This window comes from Labeo rohita, chromosome 11 (assembly GCF_022985175.1).
Source record: "Labeo rohita strain BAU-BD-2019 chromosome 11, IGBB_LRoh.1.0, whole genome shotgun sequence".
Taxonomy (NCBI): domain Eukaryota; kingdom Metazoa; phylum Chordata; class Actinopteri; order Cypriniformes; family Cyprinidae; genus Labeo; species Labeo rohita.
The window spans coordinates 9,541,017-9,568,820 of NC_066879.1; the positions used below are offsets into that span (position 1 = coordinate 9,541,017).

At 40.1% G+C, this 27,804-nt stretch overlaps 1 protein-coding gene across 2 annotated transcripts in view; it reads right to left on the reverse strand.

Annotated features, from left to right (window-relative positions):
• Positions 1-2,043: 2,043 nt before the first annotated feature.
• Positions 2,044-27,804, reverse strand: part of col2a1b (collagen, type II, alpha 1b) — a 43,001-nt gene continuing 17,240 nt past the window's right edge. For both annotated transcript variants that reach the window (XM_051122202.1, XM_051122201.1), the window contains 35 exons: positions 26,804-26,848; positions 26,482-26,580; positions 25,559-25,612; positions 25,023-25,130; positions 24,731-24,784; positions 24,161-24,259; positions 24,023-24,076; positions 23,240-23,338; positions 22,999-23,052; positions 20,345-20,398; positions 20,195-20,248; positions 18,674-18,727; positions 18,511-18,555; positions 18,323-18,421; positions 16,722-16,829; positions 16,393-16,446; positions 16,066-16,119; positions 15,932-15,985; positions 15,353-15,406; positions 14,206-14,313; positions 14,062-14,115; positions 13,933-13,986; positions 13,564-13,725; positions 13,244-13,351; positions 12,614-12,721; positions 11,436-11,489; positions 11,193-11,300; positions 7,607-7,660; positions 7,336-7,443; positions 7,174-7,227; positions 6,654-6,761; positions 5,890-6,178; positions 5,578-5,765; positions 5,222-5,464; positions 2,044-3,670 (listed from right to left, as the gene is read on the reverse strand). In XM_051122202.1, the coding sequence (XP_050978159.1) occupies positions 3,524-3,670; positions 5,222-5,464; positions 5,578-5,765; positions 5,890-6,178; positions 6,654-6,761; positions 7,174-7,227; positions 7,336-7,443; positions 7,607-7,660; positions 11,193-11,300; positions 11,436-11,489; positions 12,614-12,721; positions 13,244-13,351; positions 13,564-13,725; positions 13,933-13,986; positions 14,062-14,115; positions 14,206-14,313; positions 15,353-15,406; positions 15,932-15,985; positions 16,066-16,119; positions 16,393-16,446; positions 16,722-16,829; positions 18,323-18,421; positions 18,511-18,555; positions 18,674-18,727; positions 20,195-20,248; positions 20,345-20,398; positions 22,999-23,052; positions 23,240-23,338; positions 24,023-24,076; positions 24,161-24,259; positions 24,731-24,784; positions 25,023-25,130; positions 25,559-25,612; positions 26,482-26,580; positions 26,804-26,848 (3,243 nt within the window). In that variant the 3' untranslated portion in view covers positions 2,044-3,523. The remainder of the gene's footprint in view (positions 3,671-5,221; positions 5,465-5,577; positions 5,766-5,889; positions 6,179-6,653; positions 6,762-7,173; positions 7,228-7,335; positions 7,444-7,606; positions 7,661-11,192; positions 11,301-11,435; positions 11,490-12,613; positions 12,722-13,243; positions 13,352-13,563; positions 13,726-13,932; positions 13,987-14,061; positions 14,116-14,205; positions 14,314-15,352; positions 15,407-15,931; positions 15,986-16,065; positions 16,120-16,392; positions 16,447-16,721; positions 16,830-18,322; positions 18,422-18,510; positions 18,556-18,673; positions 18,728-20,194; positions 20,249-20,344; positions 20,399-22,998; positions 23,053-23,239; positions 23,339-24,022; positions 24,077-24,160; positions 24,260-24,730; positions 24,785-25,022; positions 25,131-25,558; positions 25,613-26,481; positions 26,581-26,803; positions 26,849-27,804) is intronic.

A 27,804-nucleotide genomic window follows, 5' to 3' on the forward strand; every position in this document is an offset into this window, starting at 1 on the left:
ACCTACCCCTTACAATAATGCAAAAACAGTAATTGTACAATGTGACAAATATTATGATATGTGCATGCCTAGTAGCCACATCTGTATACTATCTGGCCTTAACCAGGTTGGAGCTAAACTCTGCAGGATTGGGATAACGCTAGATGTTATACAGATGTGGCTACTGGGCACGTGCACATCAATCTAGCATAATTTTATCACACTGTACAACAATAATACTGTTTTAGTATTATAGTTAGGGGTAGGTTTAGGCTTGGGGTAGGTGTAGACATTAGTAAAAACACAATCTAATAGGTAGAAAATTTCATTTTTAGTTTCCGGTCAGAGCTGTATCCCTTCTAGCCACAACCGCAGGACTGCGGCTTTTCAGGAACGACATTCGCCACCCCTGACCTATGCTCTAACATGGGTTTCGTCTGTACTCCCATCACATGGAGCCTATGGATTCTGAAATGTCACTTTGAACTGACTTTCAAAGAAATTCCACAAGGTGTCAGGATTTCTCTTGCCTGTATCAGTAATGGACAAGTATCAAGCTTTTTTTTTTTTCAGGCTTATTTTTCCTGATGTTATATATGTGTATATATATATATTATTCTCTAGGAGTAATTTAGGTTAGAGTAAGACCTGTTCATCCTCTGGTAAGTTAATTTTGGGTACTATACTGCTAGTGGAATAAACAACATCTATAACAAACTCTTTTCTAAACCCACATATGTGTCTGGACTGGGCCTTCAATTAGTACTCAAGATCGTCTATTAACACTTCCAACCTGCAGCTTATTTGCATTTTACTTCAGTCTCAGGACTCATGCTGGCCATTGCTAAAGTCTGCTGCCACCATGAAATATAACCAGACAATGTACTGTATAGAGAGACTCACATTTATTTTAGAAAAAATGTAACAAGTATTGGGAATATTTATGTATATACACTTTTGAGAAAAGTGGTAATTTTATATCAAGGTGTATGCTGAAAATGTTCTGTGACCTGACATTGTAACCCACGATGATAAAAATTTGCTAGTCCCCCTATTGGTTCACATCAAGAAAGATGAAACAACCTTCCTACTGTATGAAGGCACAAACTGTCCACTACGGTGGTCAAAATGCATCAGGGACATCTGTGAATGCAACCCTGGCACCCTGTCAGGAGATGCTCAACATTGTTTGGCTGTGCAACCACACCTTCAGGAAATCAGGAAGATGATGTTTAGATCCTTGAGTTTGGTGGAGCCTGATGAGAACTTCAGGCAAAGCTCAGATGATTGAATAGCAGCAGTGTCTCATAACGTCCTGCGTGTAGTAAAAGGTCTTGTTGTTGGCTGTAGTCTGCACCGAGGTAAATTTGTTGTCCGGAAGGAATCTGTATTCACTCTTTGATGTTGATGGTGGAAGTTGCCAAACATGAAGAGCTACAGTAAGGTTTTTTATCCATCTTTGAATAGCAAAGTGGTATAGCAGTGGTTTGATGCCGTCTTAACTGACCGCCTGACTACAAAGTTAACCATACTCAAAGTTCAAAGTAATCTGATAAATGTTGATAAGGCCAGCATCTGGAGAGTTGTCAGTCCTTCAACTCTGAGCAATATTTGTGTTTAATTGTGAACTACAGTGAAGATAACTGAAGTGAACGCTCAAAGAAGGTGGAAGAGATGATCCAGATCTGACAAGCAGTGTTCCAGTAGAGTATCAATATTTTTGGAGTCACACTGAATCCTTGTGATAAATGGGCAAAGACTATAGTCAACCAGAGAACATTGTGGTGTATAAGGTCCAGGGAACTTTAGACCAGGGATGAGGAGAGTACCAGGTAAGAGTGATGATCACTGTGGATCTCAAACTATTTGCTTCAGTCTTTCTCACACATTGGAACAAAGATATTTTTGTCCTCTGGTTCTGTTCTTTCTGTACATCATAGTTCAAGCTTCAGTTAGAATTATACAGTGTGTTATCTGTGTCACATTACTTGTCACTCTAATATCCTCATTGACTCCTGAGGGCATGCTATAAAATCATAATCATAAGAAGAACCATCGAAGATATACCAACATTACTGTATTTATTTAATAGAAATGATTCTATGTGTTGCTGCTACGGTAAAAAGTCATAGACAAACAGAGCACAAATGTTGAAATTTACTAAACATAAATACACTAACCAGACAGACAGATCATACTATGTAAACTACTGCACAATGTATTATTTGTACACAGGTGTATTGACTGTCATAATGAACTATTTTACTATTTTAAGCTGTGATGCTATATTTTTTCTTTATTTTCCAAGAAAACAAAGACAAAGTAAATCAACCCACCTCGGGAACCCAATACTATGTAACTGAACAAAGATGTTCTATCCTTTTATTTTAGCAAAAAAAAAAAATCGACAAATTTAAAAAGCAACACAACACACATACAAGCAAGCAAGATGGGTTGATGCGCTCTTACCCTTAAGAAGCTGGCTCTTACCCTATATGTCTAAGAATGCATCTAAAACTTAAAAAAAAAATGGAAGGGGGAAAAGGGGATAAAAGCAATCTCTAGGTTGTACATTTTTAAAATTTGCATTCATTAAAAACAAAATAAAAACAATAAGACAGCTTTTAGCTTCTCCACTATAATATACATAGGACAGGATGTGAGACCAATTGAAGGTAATTTGACTAAATTTGTTTAGGGCATGGAGTAGGAAACAGAACTAAATTTATCTTTTGAATTTTGTCCAGAGCACAGTCTGGCATAATGCTGACTTTAATAATTAGTAGGGTTGTACTTTTTCTGTGATGTTTTTTTATAGCATGAGGTAGCTTAAAAAAGAAAATTCAAAACTAGGCTACAGACCACATATGTGAAAGGGCTCTTTTAAAAGTACATTGAATGGTGTGGCACACATATGCACAAATAAACAATTAGATGCCTATTATATCATCGTTGGAAAAAAATGCAGGGTGTTTTAAAGCACCATTGATTATGTTTTAATGCACAGCAATTTACATACACTGTGGTGATAAGAAAGACGAACACTTGCATGTGATTCAGGCTGTTGTAAAATGCATGTGAGTCCAATAATTATAGATGAAAATGCTAAAATACTTAGTGTGGGACTCACTGATGTACAACTCTTGATTCGAATGCACAGGGGGGGAAATAGCACCTTAACAATAAATAAATAAAACCAAGACACATTTCTACTTCTGTCTTTTTCTCTGGCATACTCCCTTATGTACCGTTCCGTTGGATTGTGAGATGTTCCCAGAGTGCTGAGGGTGTGTGACGAGACGCTGTAGATGGGAGAGTGTCTGCCAGTCAAGGAATGGCAGGTCAGTCACAGATGAGTACTGCTAGTGTCCATCAGTGCATATCCTAAAAAATACTTTCGGAAGCACTTTTTTGTCTAGTCATAAAGATGTCCCACTTAAAAATGTCTAGTTCTTTAGTTTCTCTCTTTTGTTATTCCTCGCTCTCGAGTGTGTGTTGTCTCTCTTAATTTTTCTGTATCCAGGTTTCATCTGTTCCTCTGTCTTTACAAGAAACAGACGGCACCCACGTCCACTCCAAACTCCTGATTTGCTCCTCCAATATCCATAGGTGCAATGTCCAGTATGGGAAGACGTGAAGTCTGCTGTGATTTGTACTCAATGACCGTCTTGCTCCATTGTCCTGTGTGTTTCTGTAAAGACAAAAAACTCAGCTGTAAGGAGCCAGTTTACACAGATCAAGTTTTTCCTAATGAACTGCTTGTCTTTTTATATGTAAATGTGAGCAGCACTTTTTTTTAGAAAGCTGTGTAACAATATTTCCTGAGTTGTGAATTACTCTATACTGGTAGCACTGTATGTTTGCTGCTGAATACAACCGGTAAGGACAAAAACACAATGGCACTGTTGTCTACTTGCTCTCTTTGCTCTCTTGCCCCATTTAAACCTGGGATTTAAATGTGGTTACCAAAAATTAACCATGGTTTTGCTACAATAACCATAGTTTAGCTATGGTATTTGTACTAAAACTGATTATACAAATGGTAACCAATACACCAAAAAAACATGGTTAATACACGTTTAAACCTTAGTTAATTTTTGAAAGGCAAACAACAAACAAAGTGGAGAAAGACAGAATAAAATAACATTTGATAGGAATAAAATAAATAGGCCTACATAAAATATGTTTCAGTTAAATAGATAAGTAAACAAAACAAAACAAAAAAAGGAAAGAAGGAATTCTGTTCTGAATAGTGGTAAAATTTAAAGGATTTGCTGACAACTTATAGGTGACTATTTTTTCTCCTCAGGACAATTCTGATTAAAATGTGTAGCAGATTTTTTATCCATGCAGTAAATGGTTCATACCTTTGAAAAAACAAACAAAAAAATAGCATTTGGTTGATATGTAAATTGCGCAAGCTTTACAATATTAGGCAAGTTTACACTAGTGCATATTCGTTTTAAAATGCATAACTTTTGCTACGGTTACGCCTATCATTTATACTACTCCAGTGTTTTCAACCCTCGAAAATGGAGACTTTCGAAAATGCTGTAGACCCCATTTTAGCTTGAAAACTCTGGGATTGCATTTCAGTGTAAACGGACCAAAACAGAGACTTTTAAAAACGATGGCGTGGCTGCCCACATTCGCTCTGCGTATTCTTGACGACCGTGTAAATAATAACATCATGCTCATCGTTTTACCCATAGATATGTATAGGTAGATTCCCCATCTGACCGCTTCTAGCACATAGACGCTTCCGCCATCTAAATAATAGGGAATCTAGCTATACATATCTATGGTGGTACCTGCATGAATGGTCACGTGACATGCGTTTTCAGTTGTGTAGTGTAGACGGATATCGTTTCTGAAATGCAGTGAAAATGCCAGTGTAGACGAGGATAATTTAAAAACGCCTTTTTTAAAACAAAAACACACTAGTGTAAACAGGACCTTAGATTGAAAGACCAGAAAAAGCCCACATAAAATGGCCCATAGACACTCCCCTCAAAAGAGAGTAGACAGAAAAGATGGATTAAAACACCTGGTGTGTATGGTAATGTGTCTCCCTCGATCTGATTGACCAAAATGCATCTTAACACTAGGTGTAAACACTGCCTTTTTTTTTGTATTTTGCTGCACTAAAACAGGTCTAGAACTATTATGGTATATTCACCCCCGTTATTATTATTATTATTAAATTCTTGATTCCCACGCCTGGTCAAAAATGTGTCCTCACCTTGCAACCATCCTCCAGAACACTATACGTGAAGCGGCTGTTGCCCTCAGCTTTGATTTCCACATTATTGGATCCCTGCAGCAGCAGAGCTTTCTTCAGGTTACCAGTGGTCTCATCCATATAGGCAACGCTGTTCTTGCAGTGGTAGGTGAGGTTCTGTGAGGCCTCTGTGGACAGCAGTCTTAGGAAAGTCATCTGAATACTTGCTGTATTAGGTGCCAGATTGTCATCTCCATAGTTAAACTGTAGATGGAAGAAAGTTCATTAGATGAAGGTGATCTAAATCGTAAAGAACAGTTCTGTGTAGTCCTAAAATCAACTCAAGGGTCAACAAGACCAGAAAGTGAGAGACTCACATGGAATCCACCATTCATGGCTTCTCCAAACCAAACATGTTTACGCTCAGCACCCTTGGTAGTCCACCAGTTCTTGCGTGGGATATTGGCGGGTTTTGGATAAACGCAGGTCTCGCCGGTCTCCATGTTGCAGAACACCTTCATAGCATCAACGGTGCAGCCCTGGTTAGGATCAATCCAGTATTCACCTACATAGAGACAAATCCTTATTTACCACACATATTCCCTATACTTTATCAAGGCAGAAGCCAACCCTCCCACATTAGTCCTGCTCAAAATTTCTAAGTAAACATACTTGCAGGGCAAACTCACCGCTCTTCCAGTCTGGGTGGCAGTGTTTCAGGTCTCTGCAGGTCCGGGCTGGGCTCTTTTTAGTACCATCAGGACTGCGGATGTTCTCAATCTGGTTGTTCAGGGATTTCAGAGTGGCATCAACCTCTGCATCATTTTGACGGTTACCTTCGGCGGCTTGGTCTGCCCTCATGTACCCCAAGGGATCAGAAGCTTTTTCAGGATGAGACAGACCAGCGAAGGCAGACATGTCGATGCCAGGACCTGGTGGTCCAGGAAGACCAGGGGGACCAGGATTTCCTGGGGGACCCTGAGGAGAAGCAGTGTATGAACCAAATTACTGTTAAACAAACAGCCAGACTTTTTTAATTCAGGATTTTTACTGTTGAGTACCCTCAAAAGTACACATTTTAAATGTCTCCTTTATTTGACATGCCCATTTCAGGTCTTGGAGTCTATACTTACCGGCTAATGAGTTGATTCAGGTGTTTAACTACAGGGATATAGACCATTTCGCTAGATGTAAACAACACTGGTCCAGAAGCACTTCCTTCCTTTTATTTTATTTCACATATACAAATACATCTTAAAGGTGCTAATGTAACATTTTCATCCAGTCAAATGTTATGTTGGTTGTATTTTTTTGTGATGTTTGTGTAAAGTTAAAAAAAAGAAACAGGAAGTGTATCGGGACCAGTATGTTTACATCTGATGAAATCGTCTATACAAAATGGTAAGTGCTGGGGACACTGGTGTATAAATCTAGTCTTTGCTTTGCTACTTACAGCTGGCCCAGTCTCTCCAGAACGACCACGAGGTCCAGGGGGTCCGATGGGTCCAGGCAAACCATTTGCTCCATCTTTTCCAGCTGGGCCAACAGGGCCTGGGGGTCCCTGAAAAGAGTCAGAAGTCTGAGTCTCAACACACATCACCTGTTTGCATAATCCAAGGGTGTCTAATCCTGCTCCTGCAGGTCTGCCGGCCTCCAGAGTTTAGTTCCAACCTGCTCCAGCACTCCACCATGCTTTCAAGAAATATTCAGAACTTTGGGCCTTATAAAATGTTGCATGGAAACCATCCTAGATACCCAAAAGGAAAAGTGTGTACATCTGCTTAAACCCTGATGTGGTGCTATTCCATGTGAAAGACCACTTTTATAAATATAAACGTTGTCATGGATTTGGCGTATACACACTCTAAGAAAACATTTTATAAATGGGACCCCTGGAGTTTGATTAGGTTGGGGCTAAACTCTGCAATGTCAATGTAAATACAGATGTAAAAATAATGTTCCTGGCTACATACTCTTGCTCCACCAGGTCCAGCAGGTCCAGAAGCACCTTGGTCACCAGGTTGCCCCTGTGTGTGGAGTGTACAGATGTTGTTATATTATCACATTAATTCTGACCACAGTATTTGTATATGGAATGCTTTAGCTGAATATGTCACAAAGAAATAGCAACTTACAGGAGGCCCAGGTAGACCCTGAAGACCCGTGAAACCTCTGTGTCCTTTCTGTCCTCTCTCACCTGAATCGCCAGCCTCTCCCTTATCTCCGTGCGGGCCTTGTGGGCCCTGTGATTAATGGACATGAGCATTGCAACTATACATTAAGTCTATAAGGCTACACTGAACTGTTGTGCATACATTGACACACTGACTACTGAAAGCATAATTAAGTAAATGAATCAAGAAAAAGACCAGGCTGTTATTCATGCGTGGCAAAAAAAGTACTCACAGGCATTCCCCGAGCTCCAGCGGGCCCTGAAGGTCCAGCAGGTCCTTTGGGTCCCTGCAGTTAAAAGTAATGAGTGTGTTAAGTGCGTTCTTTGTAAAATGTCATCTTTTGGCTTGAAGTCATTTTTTGTAAATCATAAATAATTTTTTCTTGTCATTTTTAGTAGTGAATTTTTGGAAAGTCCTATACTTTCCATGCTTTTACTATGTATTAGTAGCAGCTTTAAGACGGCATCCCATCCAGCTGTACACTTTTCCAGATGCAACATCACATTTAAAGAGGAATTCAACAAAGAAAGCTTGGAATGTTCCAACAACCATTTTGATTGATGTTTTTATAGCATTTGTAGTGCATTAAAGTCACTCGTACACATTCCACCATGTTGAGAAAAACGACATAAATATCCATACTGAATAGACATTCACGGGTCAAACATTAAACTTGTGTAATATCACAAAATCACTGATACATAGTCAATTTCGTTGACAAATTTTTCAGCCTGTGAACTGGTTTGTATATGTATGTACAGTGAAGAAAAACATGTTTTGATCCCCTGCTGATTTTGTACGTTTGCCCACTGACAAAGAAATTATTAGTCTATAATTTTAATGGTAGGTTTATTTGAATAGTGAGAGACAGAATAACAACAAAAAAATCCAGAAAAACGCATTTAAAGAAAATGTATTAATTGATTTGCATTTTTCAATGAGTGAAATAAGTATGTGATCCCTTATCAATCAGCAAGATTTCTGGCTCCCAGGTGTCTTTTATACAGGTAAAGAGCTGAGATTAGGAGCACACTCTTAAAAGGAATGCCCCTAATCTCAGTTTGTTACCTGTATAAAAGACACCTGTCCACAGAAGCAATCAATCAATCAATCAATCAATCAGATTCCAAACTCTCCACCATGGCCAAGATTGAAGAGCTGTCCAAGGATGTCAGGGCCAGGATTGTAGACCTACACAAGGCTGGAATGGCCATGAGACCAAAATCGAGCTCTTTCGCATCGACTCGCCGTGTTTTGAGGAGGAGGAAAGCTGCCTATGACCCCAAGAACACCATCCCCACCGTCAAACATGGAGATGGAAACATTATGCTTTGGGGGTGTTTTTCTGCTAAGGGGACAGGACAACTGCACCGATTCAAAGGGATGATGAACAGGGCCATGTACCGTCCAATCTTGGGTGAAAACCTCAGCCAGGGCATTGAAAATGAGTCATGGATGGGTATTCCAGCATGACAAAGACCCAAAACACACGGCCAAGGCAACAAAGAAGTGGCTCAAGAAGAAGCATATTAAGGTCCTGGAGTGGCCTAGCCAGTCTCCAGACTGTAATCCCACAGAAAAACTGTGGAAGAAGCTGAAGATTGAAACCTTAAAGACTTGGAGAGGATCTGCAAAGAGAAGTGGGACAAAATCCTTCCTGAGATGTGTGCAAAGCTGGTGGTCACCTACAAGAAACGTCTGACCTCTGTGATTGCCAACAAGGGTTTTGCCACCAAGTACTAAGTTATGTTTTGCAAAGGGGTCAAATAATTGTTTCACTCTTTAATTTTTTTTGAAATGCATTTTTTGTTGATATTCTGTCTCTCATTGTTCTTATTAACCTACCTTTAAAATTATAAAATTATATAATTTCGTTGCCAGTGGGCAAATGTACAATATCAACAGTGGATCAAATAATTTTTTTCCTCACTGTATGTACTGTGACGAGTCGACTGCCTCCCCCCCTTATTGTCAGCTGCACCCCGTCGGTAATCGCCGCCCTTCACCAGGCTCCCGACGGGAGTGGGCGTGTGGGAGGAGGAGGGGCGCCGAAACATCCAGGTCTGGCGGCGTGTGATGAGGCACACCTGATGTGAATGAAGCCTCATCACCGCCGCTGTTAAAATGCCGAGCGCGCCTCTCCTCTCAGGAGACCGGTCTCTTCCCCGTGCATGCACGCTGGTGTCCTCGTGGGTCCAGGAAGGGGTGAAGAGGGAACCAGCGCCGCAGGACGAGTTGCCGGACCCCGCGGGTCCGGATGAGGACCGCACCCGTAACGGCTGACGGGCCAGGATGCCGGGCCGTGTTATCCCCCAGAAGCGCCGCGTAGGTGGAGGAGGACGATGCCGCTAGAGAAGCCGCCGCCCCTCGCACCCCGGACCTGAGCGGGGAGCGCGTGCGGCCGCCGGACTCCGCCCCTTACCTGGACCCTTCCCTTTTGGAACACTACCCCTCCTTCACGGAACCCCGTCACTTCGAGGACACCAGATCCCCCTTTTGTTTTGGACACTTTTTCCCCCTTTTTGGACACTTTGTTTTATTGTTTAATAAAAGCCTCTCCGAGGCCTGACGTCACGCCCACTGTGTCTGTCGCTTTGCTCCGCCCCCGTGACAAGTGGTGGAGAATGCAGGCGTGGGCGGAGCTTAGGCAGCGCAGTGGGAATCACCTGGTGACGTCATCCCCTCTCGCTCGCAAAAGAAGTCAATGGAGATTCGGACCCGGAGGACGGAGAGACGACGGTGACGGCCTCCCAGCCGCTAAAGGGGTAAGTGACTTGTTTCATTTAATATCACTTACCCTGCGGTTGGTTGAGGCTGTCGACTAAATTCCGGTTTCTCTGTCCCGGTCCGGTGGCGTTGCGAGAGGGAGTCGCCCGGAGAGGAATCCCCGCCACTCCGACCGCTGGAGCCTGGTTGAGGAAGGTAGCACTCCTGCGTGGGCGGCGACCGGATGACGGGGATGTCGCTTGGGGGGGGGATGTGACGAGTCGACTGCCTCCCCCTTTCGGTAATCGCCGCCCTTCACCAGGCTCCCGACGGGAGTGGGCGTGTGGGAGGAGGAGGGGCGCCGAAACATCCAGGTCTGGCGGCGTGTGATGAGGCACACCTGATGTGAATGAAGCCTCATCACCGCCGCTGTTAAAATGCCGAGCGCGCCTCTCCTCAGGAGACCGGTCTCTTCCCGTGCATGCACGCTGGTGTCCTCGTGGGTCCAGGAAGGGGTGAAGAGGGAACCAGCGCCGCAGGACGAGTTGCCGGACCCCGCGGGTCCGGATGAGGACCGCACCCGTAACGGCTGACGGGCCAGGATGCCGGGCCGTGTTATCCCCCAGAAGCGCCGCGTAGGTGGAGGAGGACGATGCCGCTAGAGAAGCCGCCGCCCCTCGCACCCCGGACCTGAGCGGGGAGCGCGTGCGGCCGCCGGACTCCGCCCCTTACCTGGACCCTTCCCTTTTGGAACACTACCCCTCCTTCACGGAACCCCGTCACTTCGAGGACACCAGATCCCCCCCTTTTGTTTTGGACACTTTTTCCCCCTTTTTGGACACTTTGTTTTATTGTTTAATAAAAGCCTCTCCGAGGCCTGACGTCACGCCCACTGTGTCTGTCGCTTTGCTCCGCCCCCGTGACAGTACGTATTCATTTATTTAAATAGCTTTATTTTAAACTGAGAAAATCTGTGGTAAAAAATCATTTAAATAATACATTTAATAATGTGAATAATAAATACCATTTTCCTGACACAATGTTACAGACTAATAACTAACATTTGGTCATTCTTTAATGCATTTTACAGATCTCTAGGAATCTGTACTTACCGCCTCTCCTCTGTCTCCCTGTTTGCCAGTGGGTCCGACTGGACCAGGAGCACCAGTACCACCTGGAGCACCTGGAGCGCCAACTGAACCGGTGTCACCTCTGTCACCCTGAACAGAACAGTGATGCAGTGGGTCAGCAAGCATAACTTAGACCATACAACAATGAAAACAGTTTAGTGGAACCATGTCTATGAAGGCCTTTTAATAAGAAAGGAGATATACACAATCCTCTGTGACGCTCACCTTTATTCCTGCAGAACCATCTCGGCCAGGAGGACCATCAGACCCAGGATTGCCCTGCAAAAAAGTATAATATTAAACTTGTTGTAAGCTCTTTATGTATATACAGCATGTATGTATGTATTGATTAAATTAAGTTTGAAGACAACAAGGAATTGTGTACAATGAAAGCATCTAATCTCTATCTGTTGTTTTCTTTATACCATTTTTTTCTAATTTGTTGATTGGGATTCTTAATATTGGTTTTGGTTTTGTCAATTTAAAACTAGACCTGTAACACTGAGCTTGTTCTACAAGCTTTATGGTACAAGACTCTTCTTTGTATCTACACTTCTTTGTATTACAGCCTCAGTAAAATCCTCTAAATGGATTTTACTACTCAGCCTTGAAAATCCTGTAAATTCAGCCTTACTTTAGGCTGAAGTAGAGGACAAAATAGTCAGTTTTCAACCAATTTTTGAACAATTTTCATGATAGAACATTATGAACTGGTAAAATGCAACGATGGTACAAAATCAGCTGTCACATTGCGAAGGTTAAAGAGGAAGCTCTGAAAGCCATGTGGAACCACTGTACAATACACAGGCAAGCCTAAACAAGAAAATGCCAAATGATCTTCATGAAGCTGTGAAATTTCTCAACCTGATCAAAGCACAGGCTCTAAACGGCAGTTTTGGGATTGGAAATGGGAGCACTTTACAAACAGCTGCCTCTGCACATCGAAGTCTGCTGCCTGTCATCGCCACTCAATGACTTGTGTGAGCAAGTACTACTTTTTCTGTCAAATATTCAGTCTCCACTAGCACAGTATTTCCCAATCCTATTTCTAGAGTTTTTGGCACTGAAAAATTTTGATTTCTCTTTTATCTGACACACCCATTTGAGGTCTTTACTTAGATTCAGGTATGTTTGACTGAGGAGACGTCTAAAATGTCCAGTGCTGGGAACTCCAGGGCCAGGATTGGAAACCACTGTGTCACAGTAATTTCTGGAATATAAGTCACAGTTTTTTTTATCACATGCAAGCGTGAGAATGTAAGAATGTAATGAGTTAAACAATTTAGGTGCAACTTGAACTCCACACAGTGTGCAGTTCGCGTATTTTCTTTGGTTTGACTGCTGGTTGTTTTTACGGGTTGTGCTGGAGTAAATCACCAGGACCATGGTTGGTTGTAACATACCTCTCTTCCTGATTCCCCAGCAGGTCCTGTCAGACCAGGTGCTCCCACGGGTCCAGGAGGTCCACGGTCTCCAGGTCCACCAGGAGCTCCTTGTTTACCGGGCTCACCCTGTGATGGGGATTCATCAACTGAATGTGATTAAGCAGTTACATCCACCTGTATTAGCCTTGCATTTAGTTGTATAAAACTCTTTGTCTTTTGCTATTTCTTAACTGTAAGTGCTGTTTGAGAAATGAGCAATCCCATATTTAGATTTGATTTGGAGTCATGCTATTGTGATTTTTGGTGACACTGTGAAAGCTGCTTGCCTCTGTGGTTAATGGTGCATGAGGCTAACAAAGGAAAAGTGCCTTTATATTTTGCAATTGTGTTCTTTTTTTAAATAATGCATTCACAGCAAAGTGTCTCATTGGCAAGGGCAGTTGATTCCTAAATGTGGAAAAACATTCTATTCCTTTTGTTTACTTATATATTCACTGGAAACTGAAAAGCTGGCAAAGTAGGACAACATAAAGTTCACTTTAAGGGAAAATCTGATAAAAACCTTATGACTAAAACTCCTGTCTCCTGTCACTATCATTATTACTATCCTAAATGTCAGTGTGTTTATATGGGAGGATGAAGACTTACAGAGGGTCCAGGCAGACCAGGGAAACCTCTTTCACCACGCTGTCCAGGAAGTCCAACAATACCACGCTGCCCAGCCAGACCCTGAGGACCTGCTGGCCCATCTGGACCCTGGAACAGGACAGAAGTAAAAGCCACAGTGACAAAATCATATTATTCTCCAACAATAGAACCAAAAAATGTTCTATAATATGAGACTCTCATCACAAAATGAGTCTGGATGAACTGAATCAGTGGACTTTGCATTTAAAAGCTCTAAGTGTGACTATCTTCCCTATGTGTTGAGGTGGAAATACTAAATGAGATCCAGTAGAACTACATACGGGAGGACCATCTTCTCCAGGATCTCCCTTCTCGCCAGGAGTCCCAGCTGGCCCACGCAATCCAGCATCACCAGGTCTTCCAGGAGGACCTCCATCGCCACGCACACCCTTTGGACCATCTTTACCAGGAGGACCAGCAGGACCAGCAGGACCAGGGTTACCCTGAGAATGACGTCAACCAAAGCACATTAGTATGAATGAAAATGGTGAAGTGTGGTGGACATTTATGCACCTAGAAGCTTTAGCTGACCATTAGTAATTTTGACTGATGTACACAATGTTTTACACTACACTAATGATTATATTTTTATACTACTCAGCTATTCCATAAATCTTTGCCGTAGAGAACAGGTCTATTGCTTTACTTACATTAGGGCCAGGAGGTCCTACTCTACCAGCGGCTCCAGGGAAACCTGTGGCACCCTACAAAATTCATGAAAATAAACATTCAGTTTCATAATCTACATTTACAAAGAATATCTTTTTGTTTGTACTTACAGGTGGTCCTTGAGCACCACGAGCCCCTTTTGGTCCAGACACACCAGTTGGTCCCTATAACCAAAGCAGGAATGCACAATATGAAGAACTACAGGGCAAACGTTGTCTCGAGACAGAAAAGCAAATTAAATTGGCTGATGTTACCTGAGGACCTGGAGCTCCAGAAGGCCCCTGAGGACCCGGTGCACCAGCATCACCCTTCTGCCCACCTTCACCCTGCTCTCCTTTAGCACCAGGCTGTCCATCTGCACCCTAACACATTTAGATAAATCAGTTAACAATCAGTAACAATGTCAGCTGTCAGTGCTGTCCATCACTCCTATTTTTTATGCCATTAATCAAGATGCAGTGGCAGTTTATGCATCTTTATTATCAGTTTTCAGGTCTGTTAATTTCAGCTTTGTTGTAAAATTTATGATTGTACAAACTTCAGTTCTTGATTTTGAATTTTTATAAAACTGCTTCCTGCTTGTTCCTCCACTACATATGCTCCTCAAGCTTCTGAATCAGCTTCACCACTGAAGATCCTTTAGAGCAGGGGTGCCCAAACTCAGTCCTGGAGGGCATCCGTCCTGCACTTTAGCTCCAACCCCAATTAGAAACACCTGAACCAATCAAGCTCTTACTAGGCATACTAGAAACTTCCAAGCAGGTGTGTTGAGGCAAGTTGGAGCTAAACTCTGTAGACACCATCCCTTCAGGACCAAGTCTGGGCACCCCTGCTTTACAGAGACTTTAACTGCACATAAACACTCTTCCAAAATCTTGAAAGTTGACATTATAATGTTGTAGTTTGTCTCTGTAGCTACAGCAGAGCTCGCTGCCATTACTGGTGTGCAGTAACAGCTTTAAATGTGCATAAAAAAAAATAATAATAATTTTTAAAAAAGATGAAGATATGGAGAGATAAGCTTACCTAACCCTAACCCTAACATCTCAGTGTTCAGTATAAAAAAAGGCAGATGAGTTTGCTGTTTCATCACCCAGAGCAACATGTAATTTTGGCTGCAGCACACATTATTTTTTTTGTACCTCATCTTCATTTTATTTTCCTGTTTATTTAACCACTTAGATGGCTGGTTTCACCATTAGTTGGTTAATCACTAGGCCAAAGCCATTTTTATTTGTGGATTTCATTTGTGCACTGCTACAAACAGTGTTTTAAGTAGCTTGATGGTCAGACTGCATTAGTCTAGGCCTATGGGATTGTCTGAAACTTTTACTGTTAGCCAGAAATAAAGAAAAAATAAAGATGAGGTGCAGATATTAAGCTTGGAATTGCTTTACTTACAGGTGGACCAGCAAAACCAGCAGGACCAAAAGGACCAGTCTCTCCTCTGTCACCCTGTCAAAAACATGAAGCCTCAGTTTCATTATATCATACTAGTACATTCTTATACTGTGTGCTCAATAACAATATATATAATTTTACTTCTTTTTTTTTTATTTTTTAACACATATTTATAAACTTTGTATGTGGATTGTTGACAATTTGACCCTGTTGCAGTATTGTATTGATTGTGGTTTCTGGTATCAAAAATCTGCCCTTTGCAGTGAACATAAGAATGAACATTACTAGATTTTTATCAACAAACATGTTTGAAAATCCAGATTAGCCAGAGGTCAGAAAATCTGGTGTGTGTCATATCATGTCTGGTGTATTAAGCAAGATACGGTATGACAAAAACTGTATGACAGATAAAACTTTTCAGTATGTAAATTCACAGGTTGGTAGAATGTTTCAATTCATGTTGTTGTATACGCAAGTTGCAAAAATAGATTGACTTCACTGTAGAATGTATGGAAAGTAGAAATGCCACTATTATGAACACAGGTCTTTGAATACTGCTGTAGTTTGTGAGAGACTCACAGGAACACCGCGAGTACCAGCAGCTCCAGACGGTCCTGCAGGTCCAGATTCTCCCTGAGGAATGCAGAGGGTAGTGATTAATATTAGACATTCAAGACATTAACAAAATGATAATAAACTGATAACTTTATTACCTTTTCACCGTTGGGTCCCGCCGGGCCAGTAGGACCAATTGGACCCGTTAAACCCTGTAAAAATAGAAAACAACATCCTCATCCACTCCTGTTCATGAACTTCAGTTGTATGATTTAAAAAGACTCTTATTAACATCGCTACAGAATAGCAGTTTGGCTCTGCTGCTGAAATGACACACACATAGGAATTCACAAATGCATTAATCCAGCATTGTACTCATACTGGCATATTCATACAGCCCATGTCTCGTGTGTACAGTCACATTGCAACATGCACATGCTATACATGATTCATGTAGTATGGTTCATGTATTTAATTCTTCTTACTCTTGCGCCATCTTTCCCAGGAGCTCCTTCAGGTCCTTTCTCACCATTGTCACCCTGCGATACACAAACCATCAAATCTTATGACTGATATCCATTACAGTACCTTTATCACAAATGTTTCTCAGCAGTAAATGGGCAATAGTGCTTTAATAGTGCTTTTCTTTTTTTAACATTTATTTAATAACATTTTCTAACATTTTCACATTCATAATCAAGCAGTAGGTAATGGATCAAGAGATTTTCATAAACTTAAGTTTTCCCACATATTTCATCATTTCAAAAAGACACAGGCCTAGTCTTATAGAGAGGTGTTTTGCCATTGCACGTACTCTGTCACCCTTTGGTCCAGGAATTCCAGATGCCCCTCTCTCTCCAGGCATTCCCTGTAGTCCCGGAGGTCCCTGAGCACCAGAAGCTCCCCCTGGGCCGATGGCACCCTATGGATGACCAGATCATTAAGCTTCATCACATTTTGCCTTAAGCTCAGTGCATTTCAAAAAACACATTAAACGGCACCTATTATGTCACTTTTTACAAGATGTAATATTAATTTTATGGATCTCCTGAATGTGCTTGTGAAGTTTCAGATCCAAATATAATACAGATCATTTATTATAATGTGTTGAAAAGTGTTGTTTTTGGGGCGGGTGCTGTTTCAGGGGTGTGTTCCTTTACATGAAAATTTGTTTTTGCGTATGTCAATAAACAGAGTGGAGAAGCAACATTAACGAGAGTGAGAGGACCGGTATTTTTACTGTACTTAAATGGAACAAATACACAGTTTCTTACCAAGTGTTGCTGAACAATGAATCAGAGCATGCAATCTGTGATCGTGTGTAGTTGCTGACGATCCCTAAAGTGTGCAGTGGCCTTCTTATGCGTGCTTACCGGTTTCACTTTCGCTTTCGAAATCTATCACGTTTAGCAAAAAGGGGAGAGGATGGACAGGGGGACACGGCCAGCGAATGCTCCCAATTTTGGCGCAACACCTGTCCTGCTTGATGTAGATGCAAAGAAATCTGTTTAATGTGTTTACATGGCAGAATGTTAACTTTGTTCATTTATAAAAAAGTTTATCCCTCTCCTCTCAAATCGATTACAATTTAATTCATTTTTATTCCAATTGAGGTGTTTATATGGAGCATTTTTTTTTATTTAGACTATTTGGACTTTGAAACCGATTACAATGCTCTTTGTAAACACACCTAGTGAGTGTCAAAGAATAGAATATAACTGCAGTAACCTGTTAGATGATCTTACAAAACTTTTAGCTTCACGTTTTCCTAGTTAAACCCAATAAATGTATAAACAGTCAATGAGCAAGATAAACTCTGTGCCTTACTGTTTTTGTTATATTCATCAGGAAATCCATGAAAACTTGCATAATGTAATACTTTCCTTTATTTACAGGTATAGAAAAATATCAATAAACTTTGCAAAATATATAAATAAACTCTTACAAACATTTGTAAAACCAAATCGTAGTTGTGCATAGACTTATAGAAAATTTACTAAAACTCCTAAAAAGCCTCAATAGACATTTACAGCAAAACATCCTTGAATGTTTTATGATCATAAAACAGAGCAAGGGTGTTCTTGACGGGACTCTGCTTTTGACACAGCAGATCGCACACAGACAAAACGTCTGAGGATATGGTAATACGCACCTGTCAGTCAATAGCGGTGGGCGGGGCTACTAAAATATAACATATTTTGTGGACAGTCTCCAAAGTGCTTGTTTTTTTAGCACAATTCTGCCCAAACACCTTCTAAAAGTAGATTTGCATAATAGGTGCCCTTTAAGTGAATGCTGTTGCATGTGTTATCATAAAACATGTGAGCCAGAGTCAGTATTTGAGATCGCAGTATGGTATATTTTGCTGTATTGTGATAATGATGATCTCTGTACTGGACTGATTGATCTGCTCACCTTGGGTCCGTCGGTTCCTGGAGTTCCCGGAAGACCTCGAGGCCCCTGGAGCCCCTGTGGCCCTACACCTCCTCTCTCTCCTGGGAAACCACGTTCACCCTGAGGAGGAAAAGTGGCACAGGGACTTTTAATGCATGAGAATACTAAGTACTTACAAACCAAAAAGAAAGCATTTAGTTGAGACTCACACGTGGTCCGGTCGCCCCTGAGGCACCAGCCTCTCCTGGAACACCCTGAATGAGCAACGACAGACACAAGACTGTATTACGCATCTATGTGCAGCCAGCAGAATAACGTGTAAAGTAAAGTTTCCTCTTCATCTTAAAAGCAGCCACATTCTGGTACTCTCACCTGATCACCAGGTTTTCCACCCTCACCAGGGGGGCCAGGAGGTCCGGGTAGACCCTATAAACATCAAAAACATTGTTTGTTCACAATGCAATGACATGCAAACATGTTGTTAAACTAAACTGTTCATTATTTTAGCTGTAGAACTATTTAAGGTTGTTCTTTGTAACCTCTATAAATCTTAGTATTATTCCAGATCCTGGATGATTCTCTAAAACAAACAGAAGCTTAAGTGGTAGTTCAGGAAGACTTAGCAGTTAGCAGTTAATTGTGTCACTGATTTGTTTATTATGTCATATAATAATATCGTTACAGGTTCCATATAATAATGTGGAAAGACATGATATGGACTAATGGGTTCAGGCCTATTGGGAGGGCACTTATAGGTTTTATATCAAACGTCACCCGACCAAACCTGGAAAACAGGTCTCATCACTTCCGCTTGTCGGAGAATGTATTAATAGCAGTATTAAATAATGGCGATATCAGTGGACTCAGGTAATCAGTTAAATTAGCTAGCTGTTTTTATTGTTGATGTTTTATTTGACTTTTATATATAAATGTTAGTGAAAAGAATAAAAAAAAAAAACCATTTATATATCAATCCACATATGTGATGAACATTGGTTATGATTATCTTAATGTCTACTTTGAAGGCATCTTGAGTAAAACAGCTTCATATTTAACGAGGCATATGCAAAACATGAGACCTGGTTAGCAGAATACGGAAGTCTTTTGTGCATAACCCCTATTGTACGTGAGCTTATTTTTAGTGTGTGATATAAAATCTTTTTCAGAAGTGTCCTGACCAAAATAAACAGTCACGAAATGGCACAAAACAACTGTAAAAAAATGATGTCTGTAAAAGATCATAAAACATGATCATTAACTGTGATGAAATTCAGAAAGAAGAAAATCAGCTGGGAATCTTTTTCAGGTTAGTGGAAGAAAATTATGGACATTTCTAATTTCTGGGCAGAAATAAATCACTGATCAACAATTGTAAATTGCGAAATGATCTCATGACCTCCTGAGAAATAATTTACATCTGAAAAGGGTCGAAGAGTAAGTACTTTACATTCAATATTGTTTACATTTCTTCAGTTATGATAAATAAACTAAATAAATTGTTAAGTGCATAGACAAATCATGAATCTTCTCACAATTAATTTATTTTTAAGAACAAGCTCATACTGGGGTTTAAACAGATGCAAACCATTAAAATCATTTACCATCAACAGGAATACACAGATAAACACTAACAGTCATCCAGACAGATGGAAATATTTTGCTGTCTACAGAATCATTTTTATAAATAAATATCTCATCATATTGCTGTTGCTGGAATTGTTAATGTTAACTGTTAAGTAATGAGCTGCGACAGTGAATTTACAATAACTGTAAGAAGTGCTGGAAACACGCTGCGCTTTTGCTTGTTGAATCAGTGATGTTTAATACTCGAACGAACTTAAATAAGACTAGTATGGCAACAGTTAACGTTTGTCCAGTGATCTGCACACTTACCTGGAAGCCAGAGGGTCCAGGCTGACCCTGCTCTCCTCTCTCTCCAGCAGGACCCTGTCAACATCACAGCATCATCATCAGTCTCTCATTCATAAACATGTAATGTGAACACACGCGTGTGCAGGTGGGTCAAAGTGCAGACACACTTACGGCAGGTCCAGGGGGTCCGGCAGCACCCGTCTCACCATCTTTACCAGGCAGACCCTGTAGAGGACAGAGATCAGTCACTCCAACACAACAGTGCAGAGTGTTGTATTATGAGAGCTGAAGGTGAGGTATGAAAGGTGCTTGTTTGTGTCAGAGATGGCTGTTTCTTGAAAAGTGCTTTAGTGTCACTGCTTGTTGTCTACATGTTGTAATGCCGCCCTAATCACAGGATCAGACAGACAGCAGAGTTGACTGGCAAAATGCCTTTTGGTGAGCTTGGCCACAGCTGTTCACTGTATGATTATCCTCTTATATTTACTACTGTGGCAGTATTTTCTTCAGAAATAGTTCTAAAAGTGATACAGGTGTGTCATCGTAGTGCTGCAGGTCACTTATGCCAGACTCTGATGATTTATGATGCTCTCGTGTGTTTTTTGCCTCCTGTCCAGATCAAAAATGCCATTGTCAAATGATGCATATTTCTAAAAAAAGCTTCCTACTTCACAAGGAATAATCATTTACCAATCAAAACTGGTTCATGGTAGCAGAATAAGGACACAGCACTAAATCATAAATGACTTGGGGAAAAAAAAAAGTTTATCCATGGCTGTGGTATTTGCTCTTTAGCTTTCATCCAAAGCCAAGCATGAAACGTCCTTTCGCAAGTCCAGGTGCATCATATGGTTCAAACACTTTCCCCTCATGAAGATCCTCTCAGTCTCCAGAATAGTAATGCTCAACACATTTGAGCTGAATCAAGAGTCAGAACACCAAAGGGTCTGTGTTTTCAGTTCTCCAGGTAATCATGCAATGTGTTGAACTATTCTACTTAACTGGAAGTGTTTCTCTGTTACTTTGGATGCTTAACTATTAAGTGACATTTATTAGTTGTGGACCAGAATAAGTACCAGTATCTTCTCTATCCATCCACAACTGAAGCCACAAGTTGAGTGATGAAATGTGGAAAACGCATCCAGTTTACTATAACAGATAGACAGCGAGTGAAGATGATCTCCATTTGATTTACCCATCAAACAATTAAAGACAAAATAAAAAGCGCACTTCAGTATGAATGACAACTAATGAGGTGAGTCATTAATGAGAATCAACTAATGAGTGTCAAAGAGGCCCTCTATAGGAATCCAACCAAAATGTAAAATTTTACACAAGCAGGCCAATAAATGTGTTTTAAAATGAATGCTAGGACAACATCAGACCAGTGTTCAACACATAATGAAACTACGGAGCCCGGGAAGTCACCTGTGGGAGAAAAAAAATAATCTGTGTCCCCTCAGTTTATAAACCATACTCATGAATTCTTGAATTGTTCCCTGGGTTTAACAAATCGTGCCCATGGATTAATAAACCATACAAATTTTCAATCCGTGTGCTCAGATTTTGTAAAGCGTACCTTCGTTTTTTTATCCATACCCACAAATTCATAATCTGTGTGCATGCTTTCGCAATCCGTTGCCACAGGTTTGTAAACTGTACTCACGGATTCATTTTCGAAGAACAGCAAGCTCCTAGCCTACGTGTTAACGAATTATATTATATATTGTTTTATTGCATATTATTATGTGGAACAGGCCTACATCAAATTGTCTTAAGTGATTCTCTATCAGCTGTAGCTGGTATGAGGTGGAATACAACAATTTAATAGGAAAGATGTGCGTCTTGTATTTATTTGTGATAATCTTAGCATTTATTATTGTATAGGCTAATAAACCTGGCATTGCGTTATGACTGACTTTTGACTAATTTGTTTCTCTTTTGTAAGTAGTTTTTGATACAAGCTTCTCCTAAATATATATGTAACCTGATAATATAGTAGGCTAATCATAAAAATATTAATAAAATAATAATAATAACAACAACAATAATAATAATAACAACAACAATTATTTTTATTATTTTATTATAGGCTAAATAAATGAGTGCACTTAAGACAGTAAAATGTTTATTATAAAATAATTATTATTAATAGTTTCTTAAAAGATTTACAAAATCTGAGTGCACAGATTGGAAATTCGTGGGTATGGTTTATTAATCCGTGGGCACAATTTGTTAAACAGATGGAATTTCAGACACGTTTTCTTTTTTTTTCTCTTTCCCGGGCACCGTATGACACACTTAGTGTCAAACAAAACTCTTAATTATTTCAAAGATTTGACACTGAAACTTTGGCACATTTACAAGTTACATCCCTGACAACCTTCAAAGGCAAACAGCTGGCATGAAGTTATGTACATGGTCCACTGTTCTCTATGCACATGACCATAACGCTTTGACTTGACTTGAAATGAAAGGCAATCACTAGTTTAGGAAACAGCATGTTTTCTTTATAATATCACACTTACTATTTTCCACTTTGTAAATTACCATTTACTCAAATGTATGTTTAGAAAAATCATAAAGTTGACTGAAATATACAAGATTAAATGTTCAGTATTCTTTAAAACAAGTCACCGTTTTAGCTCTGGAAGAAGGAAACTGCCAAGAAACCCTGCCAAGAGAGCTCGGCACTGCTAATGACAAGGACCAGCGATTCTACCCAAAGCTCAGTCGCTTTGAAGATTACTCAAGCTGTTTTGTGCCCACTATATTTTGCAGTGTAGATGTGTTGAGGATAATAGAAAGCAGTGTGAGCAACTTACACGCAAACCAGGAGCTCCAGCAAGTCCCTTCTCTCCTGACTTCCCAGCCTCACCCTACAGCAAGAGGAAGATACCTGATATGAACTGCCGCTGTTTACTTTATTGCAGAGCAATAATACATGCAAAAGTGTTTACATAATACTTAATACAATTTATAACTTAAAAGAACAGTGATGTACACATTTCGGATTACTGTAACACAAACAAATTGACATGTATTGAAAAGAGTTTTATTGTTTACATTGCCACCCTTGGGTCCAGGGAATCCCATCACTCCAGGCTGACCACGAGCACCCTGAGGGCCTGGGGGTCCCGGACGACCATCTTCACCAGCAGCGCCCTACATCCTCAACAGAACACTACAGTTATTCAGGTTCCAAACACATGCTTACAGCTCAGATTTCAACCCCTGTTAAGCATGTGTTTCGTTTATAAGAGTCTTTTTGTTAGAGATCACATGACAGGAAGTGAAGTGAAGGACCTTCTATATTATGTATATAAGAAGCAGCATGGCCTATGACTGGGGCTTGAGATTTTAAAAAGAATCAGGACATTGCATTCACTCTTTTATATTATAGTAGATTGTATTTGAGTGGATTATTAACACGCAGAGACTCTTCAAGACTGTTTTTGGTGTGGAACCAATAGACTTTATGCTTTTAACAGACTAAGGGCTGGTTCACACAGAACACACTTTTCCATTTCACCATGCTACTTTTCCAAGTTGTGAATAAAACAAAGACTACTGGAGTACGCATTTAGAAGAAAAGACTATTTTAGACTTTCTGCTTCAGAGTTTCATGTTTAATTCAAAGTGTCACTTGCCACTTTGTAATTATTTGTAAGTTTCACAAGCAATTTCTGAATAAAAACAGTTTCTGCACCAATTCTTTTTTCCCATCGACATTGTGATGGCTAAGGCTGATATCTAAAGAGCAGAGTGGCCAAAATTATAATTAGAAATTATAATGGTAATGGCCAAAAATGTAGTAAAAAATAGTAATGCATAACAGCGTCTACTCACAGATGGACCAACTTTGCCCTGTGGACCAGCATCACCTGGACGTCCAGTCAGACCCTGCATAACGAAAATTATGACAAGCCTTTAAAATCAGTATCAAACCATTTTGAGTTTACACTGCAGACGAATTGACTGATTTACCCTTGCACCAGGCAGACCTGGTTCTCCAGGCCGGCCAGGATCGCCACTGGCTCCCTTTGGTCCTGATACTCCCGGACCTCCGCGCTCACCCGGAGCACCCTACGACACAAACACAATGGCAAAAACTGAATTCATGTTGTAATCAAGTAAAACATGCTTTCATAACCATATGATAACTAATACTTGGTTTGCAATGTGGTAAAGTGCAGTCTAGAGCGATGGATGCCGAAAAACAATATCCTTCACATATTAACTCTGTAAACTGCTGTAAAATTGTAATTTCTGCCAAATGTTAAGATCCCATTCACACATCCAAATCAAAATACCACTAAACTCTGTAATATCGATCATGACAATGACCTTTAAACTGCATTTTCTTCAGCTGTAAAAACTTTACTTTGTCAGTAATTTACTGGTAACCTTACTTCTTTTCCAGGCAAATTGCCAGAACTGATTTACCAGAATTTCTTAACAGGTCCTGTTCACACATGATCTCTGAACAGTAAAATTCCTATAATTTTCCTGAAAGTCTGTGTATGTTACGCATTTTGAATATGTGAGGCGTCTCACCTTTGGACCAGCCAGACCATCTTGTCCAGGAAAACCTCGATTACCAGGAGATCCCTGCAGACAGCATGTCATCCTTGTTAAATATTATTTATAACATGATGCAGTATAAAGCTTCATCTTAAAGAGCTACAACAGCCCCATCTAAATGTTGGGTCAGTCCTTGAGAGAGCTGAATAACACCCCTGTGTATGTCCTCATATGGGTCACATATAGAAGGTACAAAAGTCTCAAGAAAAGCAGATTAAGTTCTTACATATTGTTAAAGATCTGATTTGAAGAAACAGTTTCTTACTCTCTCTCCAGTTGGCCCGATGGGTCCAGGAGCACCAGGCTCTCCTCTGGGTCCTCGCTTACCCTCCTCTCCGGCAGGGCCAGGGGCACCTTGAGGCCCAGCGTTACCCTAAACAAACCATCCTTTATTTAAAATCCTCATTTTCATTTAACCATGACAGCTGTAAGGCAACACATTTAACTCACATAAAACACTAGCCAGCTGCTGAACTTACCTACACCACATTCTCTGACAGATTCACATACACAGGATAAAAACACACTGATAGTAGGTTTAAATACTATACGCTAACTTTTCACTTACATCTATGCAGCTGTAAAATGTATAGATTAGTTACTTTTAATTAAAATGAATAAAAAGTAACATTTGACATTGCTTTATGTGCTTATACAAACATTCTTCATGAAAGAAGTCCATTCACTCCATGTATTTCAGCTTTGTTTGTAGAATACAGTGCTGAAGATTATGAAGTTATTGTTTATAAAGTTAAATGACTATGAATAACTTCTAGCGTGAATGTAAGGAACAGAACTTACAATTTCTCCTTTGGGACCAGCCTCACCCTTGAACCCTGCGAGACCAGGATCACCCTAAAGAAACACACATCAGAGTCAGACATATGAGTAGATTTATTGTCGTGATCTCATCTATTAATAACATTATCAGAAATGGAGCAGAAAATATTCTGAATGAAGTTTGCTGGTGGGATTGAGGGGACTAGGGTTAGAAGCATTTTTTTTTTAATTATAAAGATGTATAGGTTTTTTTCCAACAGGTTTTTTTCTTGGCTTATTATGCTTTCATTTACAATTTACACTTTTCAATGTCAAAGAAGTCCCATTCTTATTTTTTTCAGTGATCTAATGCATCTAACCTGTCAAAAACTTTAGGTAGTCCTGATCACTGACAGCTGCACAAATACATTTACATGTTGTGTTATAAACGATATAGCATCAAAAACTTTTATAGCATCAAAACCTATATGGATCAAAACCTTTCATCAAAGTTGTCCTGAAACCAAAACAATTCCCAATTCTTATCTTAGGACAACTTTGATGAACTTTTTTGATCCAAAATATATATAGTATATATATATATATATATATATAGTAGTCAACATTTGAAGTGGATCAAAAAGGTTCATCAAAGTTGTCCTAAGACAAGAATGGGTATTTTTTTTTATTTTATATATATTTAAAGCTGAAGAGTTTAGCTCCAACTACACACTCAAATACAAATATCATGAGTCTCTAATAATGAAATTGTTTTGTGCTTACTTTTGTCATTTGTGTATGGTGTATAAAACACAAGGGCTCACAGTTCAATGTACAGCTAACCAGATATTTTTGCTAAATAAACCTGTGTCAGGTCCTGATTGGCCTGTTTGGTTTTATTTTAGAGGGGTGACTGGTTGACTGAAGATTACTGGTAAAAATTTAAAATGAACACAGAAACTCACAGACTGTCCCTTCGGCCCCAGAGGTCCAGTCGCTCCCTGAGGTCCAGGAGGGCCGCGAGGGCCTGGGAAACCAGGAGCACCAGCTATACCTGGAGCACCCTATAAGACGACATAGATGAGTGTGAAAACAGGTTCACAAAGAACCTGCCTTATATTATCTAGTGTGTTGCTTTGAGAGAATCAAATAATTGCAAGTGATTCTCACAAATTTTAAAACAGGAATAATGCTCAGATGAACCAAATGTATATATAAAAAAAAGCTCATTCACAGTGGATCACAAATAACAAAGACTTACAGTCCTTTACAAGCTCATGTACATACCACTGATCCTTTGGCTCCAGGGAGGCCATCACTACCAGGGTTACCCTGCAGATAGAGCAAGAACACACAGTCAGAGAGTCACAGTGAATAATAAAACACAAGTGTTTTATCCTACACATCCAACAACAGTCTAGGCAGCAATATTTTTTGCCTCAAGTCTCTTCTCAGCAAAACTCCAGCCTAAATGTAGAATTACCAAGTCAAAATATTGAATTCAGAAACACAATTCCTTGCATTTTGCCAACAGGACAACACCAGAGCACTTCCTCACTGCTGACTTCAGGAGGAATCCAAACTGCTACATCGCTTGCTTTTTCTGAGATGATAGACAAAATGAACCAATTGTCTCCCATCAACCACTGGGGCTCACTATGTTTTGTTGTGTTTACTGTGTGCTTTTATTCTGAATCAGATTTTCTGTTCTTGTCTTCTGCTGATTGGCTCTAATAAGTCTTCAAGTATTTACTGATTGTTTAGTCCAAGGGTGACCAAATTTGGTCCTGGAGGGCAGATGTCCTGCAGAGTTTTGCTCCAAACTGCCTCAATACCCCTTCCTGGAAGTTTCTAGCATGCCTAGTTATAGTGTGTTCAAGTCATGTTGGATAGATCGTATTTACAAGCTGAACGCACATGAACGCCACCACAAAGTCATTATTACGAGTAGGAAACTCAAAATTCTCTTCAAGCCCCGTGTTTCCGAGTTGGGGGCATGTCAATGAAAAAATGTGTCGGATGCAATGGACGTAGCTAAAGACAATAGATATGCAGCGTCTGTACTGACAGTAAATTTGTTGAAATTAATAAAATGATTATTTTTTGTAATGTACAGTAAAACTATATAAGTTAAATATATTACAAAATATTATATTATTGTATAATTACTATAGAATATATAATGATGCAGTTTACATCACCTTCATAAATTAAATAAAAACAGAAAAAAGAAAAAACACAGTGACGCACACTCTTAATTTGTCATTTTGTAGATGCAGAGTTTAAAA